The following is a 26620-nucleotide window of genomic DNA, read 5'->3' as shown; positions in this document are numbered from 1 at the left end:
TACATATCGATCATCACTCGAAACGACTCTAAGTACATTGCCTTGGTGAAGCCTCGTCATAGTGAATTTCTTATCCGATCTTGGTCCCTTCGGTACTTCCTTGCGACTGAGGTTTCTTCTACCTCTAATGACTTCTTTATTTTCTAAGAGAAGTATGTCCAGGATCTTCTCACTCGTGCTACTCTTACTGATGAGCGCACGGTTGAGACTCCTATGGAGTCAACGTCCACCCACCTCCGCTCCCTACCAGTCTGGATGGGCATCCTTTGCCTTGCTGCGGGTTGCTACGAGCACTGTCTCAATCCCACATCCCGTGTTCCCTTTATGTGTGACACCATAACCGCATGCTCGAGCACCACCAATGGTGAGCAGGAGCTCGAACAGTCGACGCATACCTGGATTATGCACGGGACGAGCCGAGGACAGGCGCTACCTAAAGTACATGCCAAGGGCGCACAGTAGGAGAACCTGGGGTGCTTATTCAAGCACGTGGCACACAACCCGCAAACAGGAAAAGAACACAAAGCTAGATCGGTGGGGTACGAAGAAAAAAGTGGGATGCCGGATCAAGTCCCTCTACTGCTAGTGCCTCCAGTCTCTGCCTCTGTTGCCATGTCTACCAGATATTTTCAAGAGTGGCATCATCGCCTTGGGTCACTTGTGATCTCTCATCCTTAGTTTGACGTGATCTTCTTGGATCCGTCTCCGATGATGTCTCTAATACGTGGTCCAGTTACCTTATACTCATGGGGAGACAGTGTCTCAACATCCTTTAGACCTTGTTCACTCTGATCTCGAGGGATCATCTCCCTTTACCTCCGCTAGTGACTTCTCTCAACACACCTAGATATATACTTTATTTCTTCTCGAAGTAAGGTCTTATCTACAAACCTTTTGCTGCCATGGTTCACAGTCAATTCTCTACGCCTATTCATGTGTTCTATGGTGACTCTGGTGGAGTATAGCTCCAAGCTGTTGCGTGGAATCCTTGCTGAACAGACTTTGGTTCTCTTATCCTGGTGCTCATGCTCAAAATGGTGTGGCTGAGCGCAAGCATCGTCACCTTCTTGAGACAGCTCCTCCATTGATGGTCACCGCCTCTCTTTCACCGCACTTTTGGGCCGAGTCTGTCACCACTTCCATCTATCTCATCAACCTTCAACAATCCACTGCTCTGCAGGGTGGCGCCCCTTTCGAGCGTCTATTTGATTCTTTCCTAATTATTCGGCGCTTCAATTGTTTGGTTGTGTTTGCTATGTCCTTGCCCACGTGAATGCACCAAACTGACTACTCAGTCCGTTGAGTGTGTCTTCTTAGGATACAACGATGAGCATAAGGGATATCATTATTGGGATCATGTTGGGCGTCGGATGCCTATTTCTCGGGATATGACTTTTGATGAGTCTCATCCCTTCTACCCGCGTCCATCTTCCTCAACCTTTCCAAGGGAGGAAATCTCTTTTTTTTAATCCAACACTCCTATCACTCCCTTATCCATTCGTTGTACTGCTCGTGCTTCTCCGATAATTGCAAATCCAATGCCATCATCTCCTATGATTTCCTCACCTCGCTTATCACAGGATTCTACACCTTTATCGGTTGTGGCTTCCTTGTCTCCATCACCTGAGTTTATATCCCGATGATTTCTACTCATATTCTTCAATCTTTTCCTCACTTTTATATACATTGTCCGCGTGTTGTGAATGTGCCTACTGATGTGCCACTTCCCCTCTTGGCCTACTTGTGGCTTGCTTCCTATTCCCAGCGTTGGCGCTAGTGTTCTTGAGCCAACTTCTTATCGTGATGTTATTCATACCAAATGGCACCTTGCGATGGTAAAGGAGATTGTTGCTCTTGAGCGCATCGCCACGTGGGATATTGTTTCTCTCCCTCGTGTTTGTCCCATCACTTGGTGGGAATGTTACGACTCACTTTATATGTTCCTTCTTTTGCTCATGTTCCTCGATTTTACTGCACTCGTGGTCCGCATGTTGTGGATTCTTCTGATAAGCCATCTCCCTCAACTATTATATCTTCTTCCGTTGGCAACGCACCGCCTCAAGCTTAGCCTACTTATGGCTTTCGAGCTCGCCCGCTTCTGCCTATTGACCGCTATGGTTACTGCGCAGCTCTTCCCAAGATGACTTCTTGCCGAGAGGTTGTTCATCCCAAATGGCTGCATGTGATGGCATCGAATTTTGATGCTCTTGCCCGCATTGGCACGTGAAATCTCGTCTCCCTTCCTCCTCGTGCTCCTGTCATCACTTGTAAGTGGGTCTACAAGGTTACTTAAGACTGATGATACTCTTGAGCGTTACAAAGCTTGTTTAGTGGTGAGAACATGGTCACGACTACAAAGAGACATTTACTCCTATATATATGGCCCACGTGACCACTCTTCGTGCACTTCCTCAATGTGGCTTCTATTCGCCGCTAGTCTGTCTCTCAGCTTGATGTCAAGAATGCCTACAAGTAGCCACCACCTAGGTTCTCTTCCTAATGGCATGGTTTGTCGTCTTCGTCGCCGTCTATATGGCCCTAAGCAAACCCCACGTGCATGGTTTGAACGCTTCGTCTCAATGGTGATTGCGACTAGTTTTTGGCGAGTGCTCATTATCCTACACTTTCGGTCCACCATTCAAGTCGTGGTCAAACACTTCTTCTACATGTCGATCATCACAAGCAACGACTCTTACGTACATTGCCTTGGTGAAGACTCATCATAGTGAATTTCTTATGTCCGATCTTGGTCCTATTCGGTACTTCCTTGAGATTGAGGTTTCTTCTACCTCTAATGATTTCTTTATTTTTTAAGAGAAGGTATGTCCAGGATCTTCTTACTCATGGTACTCTTACTGATGAGCGCACTGTTGAGACTCCTATGGCGTCAACGTCCACCTTTGTGACCACCTTTGCTGCCTACCATTCTGGATGTGCATCATTTCCTTGCTGCGGGTTGCTACAAGCATTGTCTCAATCCCACATCACATGTTCCCTATGTGTGACACCATAACCGCTCGCTCGAGCACCACTGATGGTGAGCAGTAGTTCGGACAATCGACGTGTACCTGGATTATGCGCGGGACGAGCTGAGCACAGGCGCTACCTAAAGTCGAGGCCAAGAGCGCATAGGAGAACCTGGGGTGCTTAATCAGGCATGTGGCACACAACCCGCAAACAAGAAAGGAACACCCAGCCAGATCGACGGGGTACGAACAGTGCACACGCAAGTGGGATGCCAAATCAAGTCCCTCTACTGCCAGTGCCGCCAGTCTCTGCCTCTATTGCCTTGTCTACCAGATATTTTCAAGAGTGGCATCATCGCCTTGGGTCACTTGTGATCTCTCATCCTTAGTTCAAGGTGATCTTGGATCCGTCTCCGATGATGTCTCTAATACGTGGTCCAGTTCCTGTATACTCATAGCGAGACAGTGTCTCAGCATCCTTTAGAACTCGTTCACTCAGATCTCGAGGGAACATCTCCCTTTGCCTCCGCTAGTGACTTCTCTCAACACACCTGGATATATACTTTATTTCTTCTCGTAGTGAGGTCTTTATCTATAAGCCTTTTGCTGCCATGGTTCCCACTTAATTCTCTACGCCTATTCATGTGTTCTATGGTGATTCTGGTGGAGTATCTGTTGCGTGGAATCCTTGCTGAGCAGACTTTTGTTCTCTTATCCTAGTGCTCATGCTCAAAATGGCATGGCTAAGCGCAAGCATCGTCACCTTCTTGAGACGGCTCGTCCATTGATGGTCGCCGCCTCTCTTTCACCGCATTTTTGGCCCGAGTTTGTCTCCACTTCCATCTATCTCATCAACCTTCGGCAATCCACTGCTCTACAAGGTGACGCTCCTTTCGAGCGTCTATTAGATTCTTTCCTGATTATTCGGCGCTTCAATTGTTTGGTTCTATTTGCTATGTCCTTGCCCACGTGAACACACCAAACTAACTGCTCAGTCTGTTGAGTGTGTGTTCTTAGGTTACAACGATGAGCATAAGGGATATCATTATTGGGATCATGTTGGGCGTCAGATGGCTATTTTTCGGGATATGACTTTTGATGAGTCTCATCCCTTCTACCCGCATCCATCTTCCTCGACCTTTTTAGTGGAGGAAATCTCTCTTCTTTTTTTGAAGTCCAACACTCCTATCACTCCCTTATCCAGTCGTCGTACTGTTGATGCTTCTCTGATTATTGTAGATCGAATGACATCATCTCCTATGATTTCCTCACCTCGCTTATCACATGATTCTACACCTTCATCAGTTGTGGCTTCCTTGTCTCGATCACCTGAGTTTATCCCGATGATTTCTGCTCGTATTCTTACATCTTTTCCTCGCTTTTATATACAATCGTCCGCGTGTGGTGAATGTGGTCTACTGATGTGCCACTTCCCCTCTCGGCCTACTTAGGGCTTGCTTCCTCGTCCGCTTCCGCCTGTTGACCGCCTTGGTCTTCCAAGCGTTGGCGCTAGTGTTCTTGAGCAGACTTCTTATCGTGATGTTATCCATACCAAATGGCACCTTGCGATGGCAGAGGAGATTGTTGCTCTTGAGCGCATCGGCACGTGGGATATTATTTCTCTTCCTCCTCGTGTTCGTCCCATCACTTGGTGGGAATGTTATGACTCACTTTGACTTTTTATATGTTCTTCTTTTGCTCATGTTCCTCGACTTTACTACACTCGTGGTCCACATGTTGTGGATTCTTCTGATAAGCCATCTCCCTCGACTATTATATCTTCTTTCGTTGGCAACGCACCGCCTCCAACTTAGCCTACTTATGGCTTTCAAGCTCGCCCGCTTCTGCCTATTGACCTCTATGGTTACAGCGCAGCTCTTCCCGAGACGACTTCTTGCCGTGAGGTTGTTCATCCCAAATGGTTGCATGTGATGGCATCTAAGATTGATGCTCTTGCCCTCATCGGCACGTGAAATCTCATTTCCCTTCCTCCTCGTGCTCGTCTCATCACTTGTAAGTGGGTCTACAAGCTTAAGACTGATGATACTCTTGAGCGTTACAAAGCTCGTTTAGTGGTGAGAACATGGTCATGACTACGAAGAGACATTTACTCCTATATATATGGCCCATTTGACCAATCTTCCCACACTTCCTCAATGTGGCTTCTATTCACCGCTAGTCTGTCTCTCAGCTTGATGTCAAGAATGACTACAAGTAGCCACCGCCTAGGTTCTCTTCCTAATGGCATGGTTTTTCGTCTTCGTCAATGTCTACATGGCCCTAAGCAAACCCCTCGTGCCTGGTTTGAGCGCTTCGTCTCAATGGTGATTGTGGCTAGTTTTTGGCGAGTGCTCATTATCCTACACTTTCGGTCCACCATTCAACTCGTGGTCGAACACTTCTTCTACATGTAGATCATCACTGGCAACGACTCTTAAGTACATTGCCTTGGTGAAGGCTCGTCATAGTGAATTTGTTATGTCCGATCTAAGTCCTCTTTGGTACTTCCTTGAGATTGAGGTTTCTTCTACCTCTAATGACCTCTTTATTTTCGAAGAGAAGTATGTCCAGGATCTTCTTACTCGTGCTACTCTTACTGATGAGTGCACTGTTGAGGCTCGAGTCAACGTCCACCTTTGTGACCACCTCCGCTCCCTACCAGTCTGGATGGGCATCCTTTGCCTTGTTGCAGGTTGCTACAAGCACTGTCTCAATCCCACATCCCGTGTTCCCTTTATGTGTGACGCCATAACCGCACGCTCGAGCACCACCAATGGTGAGCAGGAGCTCGGACAGTCGACGCGTACCTGGATTATGCAGGAGACGAGCCGAGGACAGGCGCTACCTAAAGTCGAGGCCAAGGGCGCGCAGTAGGAGAACTTGGGGTGCTTAATCAAGCACGTGGCACACAACCCGCAAACAGGAAAGGAACACCTAGCCAGATCAGCGGGGTACGAAGAGTGCACACGCAAGTGGGATGCCGGATCAAGTCCCTCTACTGCCAGTGCCGCTAGTCTCTACCTCTATTGCCTTGTCTACCAGATATTTTCAAGAGTGGCATCATCGCCTTGGGTCACTTGTGATCTTTCATCCTTAGTTCGGTGTGATCTTCTTGGATCCGTCTCCGATAATGTCTCTAATACGTGGTCCAGTGTCTCAGCATCCTTTAGACCTTGTTCACTCTGATCTCGATGGATCATCTCCCTTTGCCTCCGCTAGTGACTTCTCCCAACACACCTGAATATATACTTTATTTCTTCTCGTAGTGAGGTCTTATCTATGAGCCTTTTGCTGCCATGGTTCACACTCAATTGTCTACGCCTATTCATGTGTTTTATGGTGACTCTGGTGGAGTATATCTCCAAGCTGTTGTGCGGACTCCTTGCTGAGCAGATTTTGGTTCTGTTATCCTTGTGCTCATGCTCAATATGACGTGGCTAAGCGCAAGCATCGTCGCCTTCTTGAGACGGCTCGTCGATTGATGGTTATCGCATCTCTTTCACTGCACTTTTGGGCCGAGTATGTCTCCACTTACATCTATCTCATCAACCTTCAGCAATCCACTGCTTTGCAGGGTGACGCTCCTTTCGAGCGTCTATTTGATTGTTTATTCGACGCTTCAATTTTTTGGATGTGTTTGCTATGTCCTTACCCCTCGTGAATGCACCAAACTGACTTCTCAGTCTGTTGACTGTGTCTTCTTAGGATACAACGATGAGAATAAGGGATATCGTTGTTGGGATCATGTTGGTCGTCGGTTGCCTATTTCTTAGGATATGAATTTTGTAGAGTCTCCTCCCTTCTAGCCGCATCCATCTTCCTCGACCTTTTTGAACGAAGGAAATCTCTCTTTTTTGAAATCCAACACTCGTATCACTCCCTTATCCTGTCTTTCTCTGATTATTGTAGATCCAATGCCATCATCTCCTATGATTTCCTCACCTCGCTTATCACATGATTCTACACCTTCTATCACATTGTGGCTTCCTTGTCTCCATCACCTGAGTTTATATCCCGATGATTTCTGCTCATATTCTTCAATCTTTTCCTCACTTTTATATACATTGTCCGCGTGTTGTGAATGTGCCTACTGATGTGCCACTTCCCCTCTTGGCCTACTTATGGCTTGCTTCCTCATCCGCTTCCGCATGTTGATCGCGTTGGTCTTCCAAGCGTTGGCGCTAGTGTTCTTGAGCCAACTTCTTATCGTGATGTTATTCATACCAAATGGAACCTTGTGATGGCAGAGGAGATTGTTGCTCTTGAGCACATCGGCACATGGGATATTGTTTCTCTTCCTCAGGTTCGTCCCATCACTTGGTGGGAATGTTACGACTCACTTTGACTTTTTATATGTTCCTCGATTTTACTACACTCGTGGTCTGCATGTTGTGGATTCTTCTGATAAGCCATCTCCCTCGACTAATATATCTTCTTCCGTTGGCAACGCACCGCCTCAAGCTTAGCCTACTTATAGCTTTCAAGCTCGCCCACTTCTGCCTATTGACCGCTATGGTTACTGCGCAGCTCTTCCCGAGATGACTTCTTGCCGAGAGGTTGTTCATCCCAAATGGCTGCATGTGATGGCATCGAATTTTGATGCTCTTGCCTGCATCGGCACGTGAAATCTCATTTCCCTTCCTCCTCGCGCTCCTCTCATCACTTGTAAGTGGGTCTGCAAGGTTAAGACTGATGATACTCTTGAGCGTTACAAAGCTTGATTAGTGGTGAGAACGTGGTCCTGACTACAAAGAGACATTTACTCCTATATATATGGCCCACATGACCACTCTTTGCACACTTCCTCAATGTGACTTCTATTCGCCGCTAGTCTGTCTCTCAGCTTGATGTCAAGAATGCCTAGAAGTAGTCACCACCTAGGTTCTCTTCCTAATGGCATGGTTTGTCGTCTTCGTCGCTGTCTATATGGCCCTAAGCAAACCCCGCGTGCATGGTTTGAGCGCTTCGTCTCAATGGTGATTGCGGCTAGTTTTTGGCCAGTGCTCATTATCCTACACTTTCGGTCCACCATTCAACTCGTGCTCGAACACTTCTTCTACATGTCGATCATCACTAGCAACGACTCTTACGTACATTGCCTTGGTGAAGGCTCATCATAGTGAATTTCTTATGTTCGATCTGGGTCCTCTTTGGTACTTCCTTGAGATTGAGGTTTCTTCTACCTTCAATGATTTCTTAATTTTTTAAGAGAAGATATGTCCAAGATCTTTTTACTCATGCTACTCTTACTGATGAGCTCACTGTTGAGACTCCTATGGAGTCAACGTCCACCTTTGTGACCACCTTTGCTGCCTACCAGTCTGGATGTGCATCATTTGCCTTGCTGCAGGTTGCTAAAAGCACTGTCTCAATCCCACATCCCATGTTCCCTTTATGTGTGACACCATAACCGCACGATCGAGCACCACCGATGGTGAGCAGGAGCTCGGACAGTCGACACGTACCTGGATTATGCACGGGACAAGCTGAGGACAGGCGCTACCTAAAGTCGAGGCCAAGGGCGCATGGTAGGAGAACTTGGGGTGCTTAATCAAGCACGTGGCACACAACCCGCAAACAAGAAAGGAACACCCAGCTAGATCGATGGGGTACGAAGAGTGCACACGCAAGTGGGATGCCGGATCAAGTCCCTCTACTGCCAGTGCCGCCAGTCTCTGCCTCTGTTGCCTTGTCTACCAGATATTTTCAATAGTGGCATCATCGCCTTGGGTCACTTGTGATCTCTCATCCTTAGTTCAAGGTGATCTTGGATCCGTCTCCGATGATGTCTCTAATACGTGGTCCAGTTACCTTATACTCATAGCGAGACAGTGTCTCAGCATCCTTTAGAACTTGTTCACTCTGATCTCGATGGATCATCTCCCTTTGCCTCCGCTAGTGACTTCTCTCAACACACCTGGATACATACTTTATTTCTTCTCGTAGTGAGGTCTTATCTATAAGCCTTTTGCTGCCATGGTTCCCACTCAATTCTCTACGCCTATTCATGTGTTCTATGGTGATTCTGGTGGAGTATATCTCCAAGCTGTTGCATGGAATCCTTGCTGAGCAGACTTTGGTTCTCTTATCCTAGTGCTCATTCTCAAAATGGCGTGGCTAAGCGCAAGCATCGTCACCTTCTTGAGACGGCTCGTCCATTGATGGTCGTCGCCTCTTTCACCGCACTTTTGGGCCGAGTCTGTCTCCATTTCCATCTATCTCATCAACGTTCAGCAATCCACTGCTCTACAGGGTGACGCTCCTTTCGAGCGTCTATTAGATTCTTTCCTGATTATTCGGCGCTTCAATTGTTTAGTTCTGTTTGCTATGTCCTTGCCCACGTGAACGCACAAAACTGACTGCTCAGTCCGTTGAGTGTGTGTTCTTAGGATACAACGATGAGCATAAGGGATATCATTATTGGGATCATGTTGGGCGTCAGATGGCTATTTTTCGGGATATGACTTTTGATGAGTCTCATCCCTTCTACCCGCATCCATCTTCCTCGACCTTTTTAATGGAGGAAATCTCTCTTCTTTTTTTGAAGTCCAACACTCCTATCACTCCCTTATCCAGTCGTCGTACTGTTGATGCTTCTCTGATTATTGTAGATCCAATGGCATCATCTCCTATGATTTCCTCACCTCGCTTATCACATGATTCTACACCTTCATCAGTTGTGGCTTCCTTGTCTCGATCACCTGAGTTTATCCCGATGATTTCTGCTCGTATTCTTACATCTTTTCCTCGCTTTTATATACAATCGTCCGCGTGTGGTGAATGTGGTCTACTGATGTGCCACTTCCCCTCTCGGCCTACTTAGGGCTTGCTTCCTCGTCCGCTTCCGCCTGTTGACCGCCTTGGTCTTCCAAGCGTTGGCGCTAGTGTTCTTGAGCAGACTTCTTATCGTGATGTTATCCATACCAAATGGCACCTTGCGATGGCAGAGGAGATTGTTGCTCTTGAGCGCATCGGCACGTGGGATATTATTTCTCTTCCTCCTCGTGTTCGTCCCATCACTTGGTGGGAATGTTATGACTCACTTTGACTTTTTATATGTTCTTCTTTTGCTCATGTTCCTCGACTTTACTACACTCGTGGTCCACATGTTGTGGATTCTTTTGATAAGCCATCTCCCTCGACTATTATATCTTCTTTCGTTGGCAACGCACCGCCTCCAGCTTAGCCTACTTATGGCTTTCGAGCTCGCCCGCTTCTGCCTATTGACCTCTATGGTTACAGCGCAGCTCTTCCCGAGACGACTTCTTGCCGTGAGGTTGTTCATCCCAAATGGCTGCATGTGATGGCATCTAAGATTGATGCTCTTGCCCTCATCGGCACGTGAAATCTCATTTCCCTTCCTCCTCATGCTCGTCTCATCACTTGTAAGTGGGTCTACAAGGTTAAGACTGATGATACTCTTGAGCGTTACAAAGCTCGTTTAGTGGTGAGAACATGGTCATGACTACGAAGAGACATTCACTCATATATATATGGCCCATTTGACCAATCTTCCCACACTTCCTCAATGTGGCTTCTATTCACCGCTAGCCTGTCTCTCAGCTTGATGTCAAGAATGCCTACAAGTAGCCACCGCCTAGGTTCTCTTCCTAATGGCATGGTTTGTCGTCTTCGTCGATGTCTACATGGCCCTAAGCAAACCCCTCGTTCCTGGTTTGAGCGCTTTGTCTCAATGGTGATTGTGGCTAGTTTTTGGCGAGTGCTCATTATCCTACACTTTCGATCCACCATTCAACTCGTGGTCGAACACTTCTTCTGCATGTCGATCATCACTTGGCAACGACTCTTAAGTACATTGCCTTGGTGAAGGCTCGTCATAGTGAATTTGTTATGTCCGATCTAAGTCCTCTTTGGTACTTCCTTGAGATTGAGGTTTCTTCTACCTCTAATGACTTCTTTATTTTCGAAGAGAAGTATGTCCAGGATCTTCTTACTCGTGCTACTCTTACTGATGAGTGCACTGTTGAGGCTCGAGTCAACGTCCACCTTTGTGACCACCTCCGCTCCCTACCAGTCTGGATGGGCATCCTTTGCCTTGTTGCAGGTTGCTACAAGCACTGTCTCAATCCCACATCCCGTGTTCCCTTTATGTGTGACGCCATAACCGCACGCTCGAGCACCACCAATGGTGAGCAGGAGCTCGGACAGTCGACGCGTACCTGGATTATGCACGAGACGAGCCGAGGACAGGCGCTACCTAAAGTCGAGGCCAAGGGCGCGCAGTAGGAGAACTTGGGGTGCTTAATCAAGCACGTGGCACACAACCCGCAAACAGGAAAGGAACACCTAGCCAGATCAGCGGGGTACGAAGAGTGCACACGCAAGTGGGATGCCGGATCAAGTCCCTCTACTGCCAGTGCCGCTAGTCTCTTCCTCTATTGCCTTGTCTACCAGATATTTTCAAGAGTGGCATCATCGCCTTGGGTCACTTGTGATCTTTCATCCTTAGTTCGGTGTGATCTTCTTGGATCCGTCTCCGATAATGTCTCTAATACGTGGTCCAGTGTCTCAGCATCCTTTAGACCTTGTTCACTCTGATCTCGATGGATCATCTCCCTTTGCCTCCGCTAGTGACTTCTCCCAACACACCTGAATATATACTTTATTTCTTCTCGTAGTGAGGTCTTATCTATAAGCCTTTTGCTGCCATGGTTCACACTCAATTCTCTACGCCTATTCATGTGTTTTATGGTGACCCTGGTGGAGTATATCTCCAAGCTGTTGCGTGGAACCCTTGCTAAGCAGATTTTGCTTCTCTTATCCTTGTGCTCATGCTCAACATGACGTGGCTAAGCGCAAGCATCGTCGCCTTCTTGAGACGGCTCGTCGATTGATGGTCATCGCCACTCTTTCACCGCACTTTTGGGCTGAGTATGTCTCCACTTCCATCTATCTCATCAACCTTCAGCAATCCACTGCTTTGTAGGGTGACGCTCCTTTCGAGCGTCTATTTGATCGTTTATTCGGCGCTTGAATTTTTTGGTTGTGTTTGCTATGTCCTTACCCCTCGTGAACGCACCAAACTGACTTCTCAGTCGGTTGACTGTGTCTTCTTAGGATACAGCGATGAGCATAAGGGATATCGTTGTTGGGATCATGTTGGTCGTCGGATGCCTATTTCCTAGGATAAGACTTTTGTAGAGTCTCCTCCCTTCTGCCGCATCCATCTTCCTCGACCTTTTCAACGGAGGAAATCTCTCTTTTTTTTAAATCCAACACTCCTATCACTCCCTTATCTCTGATTATTGTAGATCCAATGCCATCATCTCCTATGATTTCCTCACCTCGTTTATTACATGATTCTACACCTTCTATCACATTGTGGCTTCCTAGTCTCAATCACCTAAGTTTATCCCGATGATTTCTGCTCGAATTCTTACATCTTTTCCTCACTTTTATATACAATCGTTCGCGTGTTGTGAATGTGTCTATTGATGTGCCACTTCCCCTCTCGGCCAACTTGTGGCTTGCTTCCTCGTCCGCTTCCGCCTGTTGACTGCCTTAGTCTTCCAAACGTTGGCGCTAGTGTTCTTGAGCCGACTGCTTATCGTGATGTTATTCATGCCAAATGGCACCTTGCGATGGCAGAGGAGATTGTTGCTCTTGAGCGCATCGGCACGTGGGATATTGTTTCTCTTCCTCCTCGTGTTCGTCCCATCACTTGGTGGGAATGTTCTGACTCACTTTGTTGCCAACGCACCGCCTCTAGCTTAGCCTAGTTATGGCTTTCAAGCTCGCCCACTTCTGCCTATTGACCGCTATGGTTACTACGTAGCTCTTCCCGAGGCGACTTCTTGCCGTGATGTTCTTCATCCCAAATGGCTGCATGTGATGGCATCGAAGATTGATGCTCTTGCCCGCATCGGCACGTGGAATCTCATTTCCCTTCCTCCTCGTGCTCGTCTCATCACTTGTAAGTGGGTCTACAAGGTTAAGCCCGATGATACTCTTGAGCGTTACAAAGCTCGTTTAGTGGTGAGAACTTGGTCATGACTACAAAGAGACATTTACTCCTATATATATGGCCCATGTGACCACTCTTTGCACACTTCCTCAATGTGGCTTCTATTCGCCGCTAGTCTGTCTCTCAGCTTGATGTCAAGAATGCCTACAAGTAGCCACCACCTAGGTTCTCTTCCTAATGGCATGGTTTGTCGTCTTCGCCGATGTCTATATGGCCCTAAGCAAACCCCTCGTGCCTGGTTTGAGCGCTTCGTCTCGGTGGTGATTGCGGCTTGTTTTTGACGAGTGCTCATTATCCTACACTTTCGGTCCACCATTCAACTCATGGTGGAACACTTCTACATGTCGATCATCACCGGCAACGACTCTTAAGTACATTGCCTTGGTGAAAGCTCGTCATAATGAATTTTTTATGTCCGATCTTAGTCCTCTTTGGTACTTCCTTGAGACTGAGGTTTCTTCTACCTCTAATGACTTCTTTATTTTTGAAGAGAAGTATGTCCAGGATCTTCTTACTCGTGCTACTCTTGCTGATGAGTGCACTGTTGAGACTCGAGTCAACGTCCACCTTTGTGACCACCTCCGCTCCCTACCAGTCTGGATGGGCATCCTTTGCCTTGCTGCGGGTTGCTACAAGCACTGTCTCAATCCCACATCCTGTGTTCCCTTTGTGTGTGACACCATAACCGCACGCTCGAGCACCACCAATGGTGAGCAGGAGCTCGGACAGTCGACGCGTACCTGGATTATGCACGAGACGAGCCGAGGACAGGCGCTACCTAAAGTCGAGGCCAAGGGCGCGCAGTAGGAGAACCTGGGGTGCTTAATCAAGCACGTGGCACACAACCCGCAAACAGGAAAGGAACACCCAGCCAGATCGGCGGGGTACGAAGAGTGCACACGCAAGTGGGATGCCGGATCAAGTCCCTCTACTGCCAGTGCCGCCAGTCTCTGCCTCTGTTGCCTTGTCTACCAGATATTTTCAAGAGTGGCATCATCGCCTTGGGTCACTTGTGATCTCTCCTCCTTAGTTCGATGTGATCTTCTCGGATATGTCTCCAATGATGTCTCTAATACGTGGTCAAGTGTCTCAGCATCCTTTAGACCTTGTTCACTCTGATCTCGAGGGATCATCTCCCTTTGCCTCCGCTAGTGACTTCTCCCAACACACCTGGTTATATACTTTATTTCTTCTCGTAGTGAGGTCTTATCTATAAGCCTTTTGCTGCCATGGTTCACACTCAATTCTCTATGCCTATTCATTTGTTCTATGGTGACTCTGGTGGAGAGTATATCTCCAAGCTGTTGCGTGGAAACCTTGCTGAGCAAGCTTTGGTTCTCTTATCCTGGTGTTTGTGCTCAAAATGGCGTGGCTAAGCGCAAGTACCGTCACCTTCTTGAGATGGCTCGTCCATTGATGCTCACCGCCTCTCTTAGACGGCTCGTCCATTGATAGTCACTGCCTCTCTTTCACCGCACTTTTGGGCCGAGTATGACTGCACTTCCATCTATCTCATCAACCTTCAGCAATCCACTGCTTTGTAGGGTGACGCTTGTTTCAAGCATCTATTTGATCGTTTATTCAACACTTCAATTTTTTGGTTGTGTTTGTTGTGTCCTTACCCCTCGTGAACGCACCAAACTGACTTCTCAGTCTGTTGAGTGTGTCTTCTTAGGATACAACGATGAGCATAAGGGATATCGTTGTTGGGATCATGTTGGTCGTCGGATGCCTATTTCTTAGGATATGACTTTTGTAGAGTCTCCTCCCTTCTACACGTGTCCATCTTCTTTGGCCTTTTAAGTGGAGTACATCTCTTCCCACAATTTTCCCGACACTCCTACCACTCCTGTTGAGCCCTTATCCAGTCGTCGTACTGCTCATGCTTCTCTGATTATTGTAGAACCAACGTGTCATCTCCTATGATTTCCTCACCTCACTTATCACATGATTCTACACCTTCATCACCGGTGGCTTCCTTGTCTCCATCACCTGAGTTTATCTCGCGATGATTCCAGCTTTTATTCTTTCATTTTTTTTCCTAACTTCTATATAGGTCGTCTGTGTGTTGTCGATGCATCTAATGATGTGCCAACTTCCCCGTCTCAGCCTACTTATGGCTTCCGTCCTCGTCCGCTTCGTCCAGTTGACCGCCTTGGTCTTCCAAGCATTGGCGCTGCTGTTCTTGAGCCGACTTCTTGTTGTGATGTTCATACCAAATGGCACCTTGTTATGACACATGAGATTGCTGCTCTTGAGTGCATCAGCACGTGGGATATTGTTTATGTCCCTCCTCGTCTTCGTCCCATCACTTGGTGGGTCTACAAGGTTAGGACTCACTCTGATGGTTTTTTTGAGCATTAGAAAAACTTGTCTTGTGGGTCATGGCTTTCAGCAGGAGCATGGTCCTGATTACCATGAGACTTTTGCTCCTGCAAAACCGTATGCTTGTGGCCTCTGTTCGCCACTGGTTCGTGTCTAGGCTTGATGTTAAGAATGTCTTTCTTAATAGTGAGCTATGTGAGGAGGTTTACACACAACCACCACCTGGGTATTCTACTCCTTACGACATGCTTAGTCGTCTTCATCGCTCTCTCTATAGCTTTAAGCAAGCCTCCCGTGCCTGGTTTGAGCGTTTTGCCTCTATGGTGGATGTTGCTGGTTTTCAGCGAGTGCTCAAGATCCGACGTTGTTTGCCCTTCTTTCTGCTCTTGGTAGGACTCTTCTTCATGTTGATGACATGATCATCACCGAAGCAGACCGTGAGTATATTGCCTTTGTGAAGGCATGCTATGCAGTTTCTTATGTCTTATCTTGGCCCTCTGTGCTACTTTTTTGGGATTGAGGTCCCTTCTTGGTCCAAAATAATAATTCAGGATCTTCTTACTCATGCTGCTCTTAAAGATGAGCGCAATGTTGAGACTCCAATGGAGCTCAATGTTCACATCTTGCTGCTGATGTTCATCCATTGTCTAATCTGACGCTTTATCGACATTTTATTGGGAGTCTTGTCTATCTGCCTGACACTCGCCCGGAAGAAGAATTCTCACAGCGTCGTCGCTCCACTTTCCTACTCTACCTTCCACTATATGCTCTGTGGCATTGTCGTCGTGGCCAGGATGGTGGCAAAATCACTAGTGACGATGTCGCTCGCATGGTGTTGCTAGAGCCTTCATCCTCTCAAGTGGCATGAACAGCCGAATGGGACAATGCCACCATGGATGTTGGCATTCCCTCTGTTGCATCGTGAAGTGTTTGGGAGTGAGACTAAGAGTTATACAGGGAAGGAGATGATGCCTACCGTATTAGCGGAATGAGGCCTAAACAAAATCGTTGAGATGAGTTATAGGCCCGCTACCAAAATGGTTGGTGTATTCTTCTCCAAAGGGGGACACGCGTTTGATGCAAACACGACCGAGTGGGATATAATCATACTCTATCAAGCTCAAATGATAATCTTCTTTTTTTACCATGCTTCCAAATAATAATGACCCAAACACTAAACATAGCATTGATCATAATTCTTTATACATCACAACATATCCTTAGAATCTGCTAACATCTAAGGCAAATTTGAAAAAAAGAGTTTGCGAATTAAATAAATGCTCATAAATTCAAAAAATATGTTTGTGAATTTGAAAAATGTTGCCAATTCCAGTAATGTTCACGTATTCAAAGAAAATTCCCGGATTAAAAAAAATGTGAATTCCAAAAATGTTCACGTATTCATAAAATGATCACATTAAAAAATGTTCACGTATTCAAAACAAGTTGATGAATTCAAATAATGTACATGAATACAAAAATTGTTAAATGTTCGCGTCAAATTCAAAAAATGTGCGTGGATTCTAAAACAATGTTCACAAATTCCAAAAATGTTATCGTGTTCTAATATTCAAGACAAGTATGAATTCCAAAAATGTTCCTGAATTCAAAAAATGTTAAGGAATTCAAAAAATGTTCACGACAAATTCAAAATTGTTCACGGATTCTAAAAACTATTCACAAATTCCAAAATCGCTCACGTATTCGAAAAATGTTCACATATTCAAAAACTATTCAACCATTGGAAAAGGTTCGAAATTTTCAAAAAATATTCACGAATTTGGAAAATATTCGATAATTCAACATTTTAGCAAATTCAAAAATGTGAATTGAAAATTGTTCACAAATTTGAAAAACGTTCAAAAAATTAAGAAGGAAAAAAGAAAAGGCGAACACGAAGAAAAACATAGCGTTGACCATAATTTTTTATACATCACACCATATTTTTTAAAATCTACTAACATGAAAGCAGTATACAAAAAGAATAAATCTACGCATGTACCTTACATGTACCACTATAATTATATTGTTTTAGAAATCCTAGGTAGGTTTGTCTAGATGTCTAGACCCATGTCTATACTCTACAGCACCTTCTATACTCTACAACAATGTACGTTTGGTGTGGGCTAATTTATCACCATCGTCTCGACGGTAATCTCTATTCCCAACCTAGGGGTGTGCATTACACGATGGGGGGGAAAATCTCTGAACTTCACCAATAAGTAACTCAAATAAACAGTTACGTATGTGATTTCAAAAGAAAGATATAAATGGCAAGGTGTTTAACAAATCTGCATGCATGTTGTATACAAATATCAGGATAGAAACTAAGAAACGGAATGCATACCACCAGGAACACAGCCACCACTAGCTCTGTCACAGAATATTGCGTGATAAAAGCCCGCCATGCTAACTCAGCAGCTTCCTCAACTGACATGTTGAATTTGTAACTGAAATGTAAAGCACAAACATAAGGGATGCAACTTCAAGATAATATAAACTGTGAGCAAAGCCACATATAGAGGTATAAAAAAACTTACCCCTCATCCAAGATACCATACGCATACAAAGAACTACAGAACCGGCTGCTTCCCTTGAGCCTTGCACCCTCGCTATCAACATAGTACCAAGACCAGACCCTAGAAAAAGAGCGGAATTGTTAGGCATAGACCTAAGTACTGCTTAATGACACTAAAATATGTCAAAGGGCCACTCGCAGTTCCATCAAATCCAACAATCATTGTACCGATTGGAAGTACCATCCCATGGTATGAAAATAAAGGATATTAGCCAACGGTCTTTAAAGAACCAGCAATAGAAATCCTTCGCTTGCTCATGAACCTCTGAAGGAAGAAACTATTGTTATTCCTACTATCTTTAGTTCTTTACTATTAAAGGGGAGTGCGGTTGTGATGGTAGGCTGTGGTACGTCGATTCGCATGTTCGTGTGTCGCTTCCTCGCCTCCTCTCTCAAACAAATACTTGTCAACGAGTGGACCCGCCGGCTCTCTTCCCTGCCTCATCAACTCGCTAACCCCGATCTGATTTCTTCTTCCTCTCTCGTTAAGAGCGAGCGCGGCCACAGCTAGGGTTACTATCGCGTCCAGCCGTTGCCGCCTCACACCGCTGCCTGGGTTGCTATCTGACACACCAACCAAGAACTGCAGTGTCGAACACAAGCCTAGGTCGCCCTCGTTTGTAGATGCAAGATGTAGCTCGCCATCTTCTATGTCACGTACGACCTTCATCTCTACCTGCTTCCCAGTGTATCGAACAGAGGCACCATGGCAGGACTCAAGGTGTAGCAGCTACTCTAGTTGTACATGAGCCATGGGTTCAAGAGAGGTTCTTGAAGAGAGTCGATTTGTTAAGCCTTCCCTGGTGTTTGTCTTCAATACCAATGTATTATTTTCTCATCACTAAGCTTTTGTCTTGCTCACTACTTGTTTCTTGCACTATATGGCCAGATCTAGCTTCTTCATTTATCCATGATTTTTCTTTAAAGTCCACCGACTAAACATACAAGAGCTTGGCAATTCTTTTTGGCTGCAGCTAAAACTTTATATTAAAGTGAACTTTAGTTTTGTTGGTTTCTTGTTCATAGAAACCGGCAGCAAGAAATAAGGCTAGATTAGCCACGGCAACATCAGCCAAGTTTATGAGCATGTACCTGGACCCTCTGTATGGCAGTTGATCCATCTTACATTAAGATTAAAGTCATCTACATCAATATATTAATTTTGCTCCTGGTATGCATCTCTTGGAGAAATCTTAGGGCAAATATTTTCTTATTTTTGCTTTCTTTAGAAATCTTGGAGAAATTTAGTGTAGACACCTTCAGTTCTGTAACATAGTTGAATGTAAAAATTACTACAATAAGCATTGTATCACAACAGTGGGCTAATTCTGTAAAGAAATGCAATGATGTAATGTTCTTGGTTAAACTTCAGTTATATATTATACTTAGTAATGCAAATTCAAGAATTAAGTTTGCAGGCATGTCGTCATTGGCCCTGTTTGGATCCTAGAGTTAGTGTTAGTTTGAGTTATTTTGGGCTCAAATAGCTCAAAAGGATCCAAACAGGTGGGTTAGATTTGGTTAGTTGCCTCTAACCCATGTAAAAAAAGTATCCCGATGGAGAGGTGCTAGTTGGGCTAGTTTTCCCAGGGCCCACACAAAAAATAACTAAAAAATCGCCCCCCACACCAGATCCCTCCCTCCCCCACCAGATCCCACCCTCCCTCCCGCACCCCCTCGCGCGACTTTCCATTCGTTCCCCACCGCGCCGCCCGCCCGGGCGCCGCGCTGCCCGCCCAAGCCGCGACCTCCTCCGGCCGCCGCTCGTCCTCCTCCGGTCGCTGCTCGCCGCTCGCCCCGCTCCCGGTCGTTTCTCTCTCTCGTGCGCGGAGGCAGCGCATCTACCAGGGATCCAGCGAGAGGTGAGTCCGTCCGTTCCTTCTGTACTCGTGCTCTCCCTCCTCGTACGCGTCCGTCAGTGCAGCAAGTCAGCAAGAGTAGTCCATAGCTAGATTTATTGGCGGAACTTCTTGTTGGTTAGCTAGTGAGCAGCGGCGTGGCTGGATCTTTCTGATTAGTTAGCTAGTGAGCAACAAGTCAGCAAGAGTAGTCCATAGCTAGATTTGTTGGCGGAACTTCTGATTAGTTCATAGCTAGATTTTGTACTATTTTATGTTAACAACACTGGCGGTGATGGTTAAAAGAAAACCAATGATGCATTTTACATAAGAAAGAGACGCGAATGTGAAGAACATTAACTGAATCAGAGTGTGAAGCTAATGAACTGACATTTTCAGAGTCGAATGTGAAGCTAATGAACCAACAGTAACTGGATCAGAACACCCTGTTCAGCCTCCTCTCTTGTTGCAGATGTTCTTGTGCAAATTAGAGCATTAAGAAATGAAGAGCTGATCTATATAGTGTGATCAACTCAATACTTCATCATTAAATAATATTTTGGTACAATTTCATGTTTGTTATGCACTAGCTGTTATAAATAATCAAAGTTAGAAATGTATCTCATAAATTAACATGGACAAGATTACTTATTCCGGAGAAGAGCACGACTGCGTGTGCACTGTTGAGTTTGGCTTGTAGTACTTCCTGGATGCGCTACTGATTCTTCTCTTCTGGTGCAGGTGGTATAGCTTGGAGCAGAGCACCCGCGATGGACGGAGACGGCTTCGACGTGTGGGGTTCGCAGCCGTCGGCAAGCGGCCCCGCTACCCATGCCGGTCTTGACCTCAACTCGCAAGCGCTGGCGTCGGAGGGGTTCCCGGGGCTTGGGCTCTACGGAGCCTTCCTCCAGAGCGACGATGATGAGCTCCTCCCTGGGCGCGTCAGAGGCTCCGGGCTCCCTCCCTATCGCCCACCCTATGCCCGGCGACTGAACTTCGGCGGCACCTCGTCGGCAGCAGCCGGTCGCGGAGGAAACGGTGGTGTGTTCCTCGACGGGTCATCGTCGGGGGCAGGCGGCGGTGTTCGGCAGCGCGCCAACTCGGCCGCCGCGGCCCCCAGCCGTCGTAACCAGCGCAGTAGGACGGTGTTTAGTGGCGGTGACGTTTGGCAGCGTGCCAACTCGGCCGCCGCGGCACCCAGCCGCCGGGCACCGAGGAGTGTCGTCCGTGGGCAAGCATCCGGCTCCGGCGGTCCCTTCGCCAGTGGTGATGAAGAATTGGAGGATGATGTGGAGGAGTTAGCGAGCTCCGGAGGTCCCCTGGTGAGCCAAACAAATCGAGCCCAATGGAATGATGCTAATAGTGCCTGCTTGTTAGAATTGTGCCTTGAGCAACATGCAGCAGGAACGTATAATGGTGTGCAAATGACTGCTGAAGGGTACCAAGCTGTTATCGACGGCTTGCTTGCTAGAAGGGGGTTGGTGTATTCCCGTGTGCAGGTGAAGAACCAGATAGTCGTACTCGAAAACACCCACTCTTTTTGGCGATACATGCAAGTGCACACAGGGTTGGGGAGGAAACCAGATGAAACCATTGATGCCGACTCTGAGTTCTGGATAACACACACAGAGGTACACTTTTACTGTCTATATCAATGTAGTATATCTTTAAATATGTTCCACCGCATGTAGAATGTCTTGGGTATGTTAGAGTTTGAGGGGAGTAATATATAGACGCAACTACTGTATTTCTAGCCTGGGAGTAACTAATCCTGGGTATACTCCCTTCATCCATCCAAACTCTATCGTGGGAGTAATATATGTTTAATTGTAACTAATCCTGGGAGTAATATATAGACGTAACTACTCTATTTCTAGCCTGTTATGGATGGATGGGTCACTGTGATTATTTTTCATTGCCCTCAGGCAAGAAAGAGTTAGAGTTTGAGGGGAGTAGTTAAGTCTATATATGCTTTTATGTAAATAAAAAATGGACTGTATACTATCGTAGTTTGATTGACTGCTTGCAACGGAAAGCAATCTGCTACTCTTCCTTTTTACCTTTTCTTGGGTGCACGTACAGGATGACCGACTCATATACTTACTAGCCATATATATGTCAGTTCATTAGCTTCACATTCGACTCTGAAAATGTCAGTTCATTAGCTTCACACTCTAATTCAGTTAAATAATTTAAGTCTCGAGCAGTACATTTTGATCGTTCGTTTTCTATCTGAGCCAGTCTCATATCTTAACTAGTTTTACTTTTTCACTATCCTGCAGAAGAAATCATATCCATGTGCCGCAACAATTTGGTGCAGTCTGAGAATTTAATCTTCAAGTTGGTTCCTATCTTGGGTATGTACTCTGATAACTACTTTGTGAAACTACCTAGGAGGGTTAGTGGATATTCTGGTTTGGATTGGGTGCAGGAGACACTAGCCCGAGATACCCAATGCTATAACATGTTTAGGGTTGAGAGACCTTTGTTTAACCGGCTACATAATACTTTGGTGCAATCATATGGCTTGAAGTCCACTTCAAAAATGACATCTGTAGAGGCTCTAGCAATGTTTTTATGGATTGTTGGATCACCACAGTCAGTTAGACAGGCTGAGAACCGTTTTAGGAGGTCTATGGAGACAGTAAGTAGGACATTTAATAGAGTTTTGACATGCCTCCTCAAGTTAGCACATGACATAATTGTACCCAAGGACCCAACATTTTCAGAGGTGCACCCAAACTTAGAAAATCCAGCATTCTGGCCACACTTCAATGACTGCATAGGAGCTATAGATGGGACACATGTGAATGTTGTGGTGGATAAGAGTAAGAGGATTCCATACTTGAACAGACACAATGAAACCAGTCAGAATGTGCTTGCTGTTTGTGATTTCGACATGAGATTTACATTTGTGATGTCGGGATGGCCTGGGTCAACACATGACATGAGAGTTTTCAAAGATGCCATAACTACTCATCATCAGAAATTTCCACATCCACCACCAGGTTTGCTACTTGAACTGTCTTCCAACATTTTTTATCCAATTACACGTGTGCATCTAAGTCTCATTGTGTGCCTTCCACAATATGTAGGGAAGTATTATGTGGTTGATGCGGGCTACCGAAACCGGCCGGGCTACCTTTCACCATACAGATGCACAAGGTACCATGTGGAACAATGGCAAAACGGCCCGCCGCCACAAGGTATGAAAGAAACCTTCAACCATGCACATGCCAAAGTTAGGAATGTCGTTGAGCGATCCTTTGGAGTGTTGAAGATGAAATTTAGGATTTTATTGAACATGCCAAAATTTCCAGAGGACAAGCAAAATAGAATTATTGTTGCTTGTATGGCTCTTCATAATTTCATTCGAGAGAGCAGAATTGCGGATGGGGAATTTGATGCATGTGATGCTGATGAAAATTATAACCCAATGCCTAGTTCTTCTGCATCTGCATGGCCAGAAGACGAACCTCTTGTTGAAGATATCAACATGAATGACTTCCATGATGAGTCAGCTCATGCTTTGTTTCATGGAGTGTAATTTTTTTTTGTGAAGCTTGATTGACGATTTGTATGTTTAAGTGGGACATCTCATTTGTATGGACAAAATAAAATTTATCATGTTTTGGACCCTTGATTTATAAAGATCATTTGTTTGTGTCAACTGTGAGCGGGAGGAGGCCACATAAGAGCCAGCCACACCAAATCCGGCAGGAAAAAGGGTCTAAAGGAGCCAAATGATTGAGAAAGTACATTTATTGTCAATCTAACCCTGTCATCCAAACACCTTATTGGTTAGAGTTAGTTCAGAGTTAGAATCTAACTCTAACATCTAACTGAGTTAGAGTATCCAAACAGGGCGATTGTAGTCCTGATAGATATTTTGCTTTTCTGTATTTACGTGCATTAATAGAGTTACTAATATTGTTTCGATATTTTGTTAGTAGAAGACTGGATTGTGTCTACAACCAATGCGCATCAATGCGATCCAAAAATAGGCAATTCGAGGTGGATTTCACTTGTGGTAGAGAGAAGCCGCACAGTTCAGATAGCAACACGGGACTTTATGGTCACAGATAGATTGTCGTGGAATAACTCAATTGATGGGATGTAGGATTCACGTCGGTGCAGATTGCCGAGTACCATGCAAATGAAATGTTGGTTGCAAAATTAATGATCTGCCTCTTTGTCGAGTAAAATTGATAAGAGTTATAAAGTCGAGAAATATTTTTTCCATCGATCTTTTAGTCTAGCAAGTAACATTTTTCCCGCCATTCTTTTAGTAAACAATATAATTGTTTGTGCAGCCACAAGTATGCTACCTTCCGTTTCATAAACAGATGTCCTACTACGAAACATGCAGTAAAAAAGATAGCTCGATGTAAACAATATAATTGTTTGTGCAGCCACAAGTATGCTACCTTCCGTTTCGTAATAGATGTCCTACTACGAAGCATGCAGTAAAAATTATGTAAGTTTGACTACTACAATATAAAAGATGGTTCACATTTGTAAGATAAATGTTATTTTTGATTTATCATGTTCTGAGTTTATCATGACTGTAAATTACAGAACTATTTCTGACCAAGAGAGAGAGAGATATGTGAAACTCATGATTTAGCTCATTTAAATATCACAAAATTATTTTAGGAGAGACCATCTAGCGTACTCAATTGTGGCGTTGGTCGTGCTATTATTTTATGAGTTTATTTTGATGTCTACTTATTTATTTTAAAATTAAAATCAATATTATGGGTAGCAGCACATTCACTGGTGATGCAAGAACATTCCAGCTTGCCTGAAGAACAAAAAGTTCCATTATTTTGTGAGTCTATACAATTGTTTGCTTGCATTGTATATTAAACTTCATGTGAATTTGCATCACTTGCACTTTAATCCTTACTGGATATATACCTATACTAACTGCCAACCCCAAGAAAATTCACACGCTAATTATTAAATAAAAAGATCTGAATCATGATTATTTTTTGTCCATACAAGATAGTTAGAGTGTAATCAACTATACAAAGACCCTACATTATCAATATATGCAGATGAAGAATACAAGACTTGCACTCAGTCCTGCTTGGTTCCTTTCGTTTGTGCCACATCCATTGGAAGTGAGCTTTTAGCTGTCTTTCTTTGTGATAAAATGTGAAAGATTCAAATCCAATGTTGATATCTTCTTTCCAGAATGATGCTTTGTTGGTCTTTTTCACCTATTGTCTCACATGTTGAATATCTAGAGCATACTTAGATTTGCTATTTCTGTATTTTGTTTTTGTAGACTTAGTATAAGGAGTAAGGACACAGAGAAATAATATTTGAAAGGTGCAGGTTGAAATATAATTGACAAAAAACATATAAGGAAAAAGGTATTACTAGAGATAGTCATTTATGATGTCAAATTCTCTCCCCTCACGATTCTTGGCTTGTTGCCTTAGGCTGATGACCCACCTAATAAAAATAACTAATAATTTGAATTACAACGCATAATGTGAGTTTTATCTCTCCGTCAAGACATGTATCCTTCAATAGTGTACTAGACCTTATGTAGAGAAAGAAAGATAGAGAGGACTAGTTCTTGTTAATTTTGTCAGAGAGATGGAGAGACAAACATGGAAAGATGGGAGACACACAAATGGGAGAGATGGAACATCAGGGGGACTTCGCTGCTGCTTCTTGATCTGCTTCGGTGAGCGAGGAGGTAAGAAACGGGGACATAGAGGAACATTGGGCTTAAAATTTATAGAAACTCGAAGATTGACAGCTGGAAGCTATGCTGCTTTCTGTTCCCATCGAATTTTGTGTGCGCAATTCGGTTGGGCATTACGTCAAACATGTGGAAGGCATAACACACATGTATTATGGTTCACCACCAATAGACAGCAACTCCAACGGCATGCAGTAATCAAGAAATTTAGAGCAATGGCATGCAGTAATCAGAATATTTAGGTCAAAAGAGGGAATCAAGTCATGACCAAGAAAACAGATCAATGATGATGAAACTTACATCTCGTCGTGGCTTCGTGCTTGGAGATGAGGCGTGCAAAGAAACATGGAGAGGAGATACGCTGGACGTCGCTGAGCTGATGCAATTGTTTCCCACAGGGCTCAGTTTGCCGTCCATCGCTCTTGTATGAGGAGCCGGCAGATAGCGGCGTAGCGCCCCTCAGCCTGCGCTAGGGGAGAACACGGCAGAGTACAGAGCCGTGGACGTCGAGGGGAGACGGCAGATTGGAAGCACGACTCGATTGCTGATCTGCGGAAGAGCGGCGCCACGGCCCACGCCGTCGAAGCCGGCAGGCAGCGAGAGCGCACCGCGAACGCAGCTTGTCCCGTGAGGAGGACAGCAGGCCGGCAACCTGTCGTGGCGCCGCCGCGACCCGGTCTGATCTGGGATTTGGATCGAGGGACTCGAGTCCTTTTGCGGCTTGCGGAACGGGCAAAGAGTCCATGCCGATGACGGGAACCATGGGGGCGGGCTTGAGCAGAGTTCGTGCCGGAGCAGGAGTTCGTGGCGGCGGTGGGGACTGGTGAGGAAGGAGGGGATCAAAGCTGCCGCCTGTGTTGTGGGCTTCGACGGTTTCTTTTACAGAAAAACGACCTAGCGGAAAACCGGGCCGACAGCAGCTAGACACGGGAGAAGGCCCAAATGGATCGCAGGCCCAGCCAAGCGACAACCGCAGCGGACGACCAATTGTAAGGAATTTCCTATATGACGCTCGTTCGTATTTTTTAAATTTGATCACTTTTTACAAATAGTAATTTCAAAAAATATTCAATTTTTAATATGAATATTCAATATTTTTAAATTTAGTTTAGAATTGTAAAGATTGTTTTAAATTTAAAAAATATAATAAAAAACACAATTAAAAAACGATCACATTTTTAAAAAATTGTTCATCATTTTCAAAATTTG

The 26620-nt window shown here is 45.2% G+C and overlaps 2 protein-coding genes across 6 annotated transcripts in view; one reads left to right on the top strand and one right to left on the bottom strand.

Annotated features, from left to right (window-relative positions):
• Positions 1 to 26275, bottom strand: part of LOC125520579 (uncharacterized) — a 39902-nt gene extending 13627 nt beyond the window's left edge. For all 5 annotated transcript variants that reach the window (XR_015604823.1, XR_007288747.2, XM_087526323.1 and 2 more), the window contains exons 1-3: positions 25712 to 26275; positions 17817 to 17915; positions 17624 to 17726 (exon numbers count right to left, since the gene is read on the bottom strand). Coding sequence is in view for 3 of the 5 variants with exons in the window: in XM_087526323.1 (XP_087382449.1) it covers positions 17624 to 17726; positions 17817 to 17915; positions 25712 to 25758 (249 nt within the window). In the remaining 2 variants the exon portion in view is untranslated. The remainder of the gene's footprint in view (positions 1 to 17623; positions 17727 to 17816; positions 17916 to 25711) is intronic.
• On the top strand, positions 19552 to 21383 carry LOC147991809 (uncharacterized). Its single transcript, XM_087526321.1, has one exon. It carries the CDS (start codon positions 20463 to 20465, stop codon positions 21381 to 21383), a length of 921 nt encoding a protein of 306 aa, XP_087382447.1. The 5' UTR covers positions 19552 to 20462.
• Positions 26276 to 26620: the final 345 nt, after the last annotated feature.

Source organism: Triticum urartu, chromosome 1A, assembly GCF_056163025.1.
Source record: "Triticum urartu cultivar PI428250 chromosome 1A, HENAU_Tu73, whole genome shotgun sequence".
Taxonomy (NCBI): Eukaryota; Viridiplantae; Streptophyta; class Magnoliopsida; order Poales; family Poaceae; genus Triticum; species Triticum urartu.
The sequence above is the reverse complement of the archived record's forward strand: the minus strand, read 5'-3'. Positions and strand labels throughout refer to the sequence as shown.

Excerpts from the sequence above, each read along its gene's own strand:
- LOC147991809 (XM_087526321.1), top strand. The coding sequence starts at position 20,463 with ATGGACGGAGACGGCTTCGACGTGTGGGGTTCGCAGCCGTCGGCAAGC.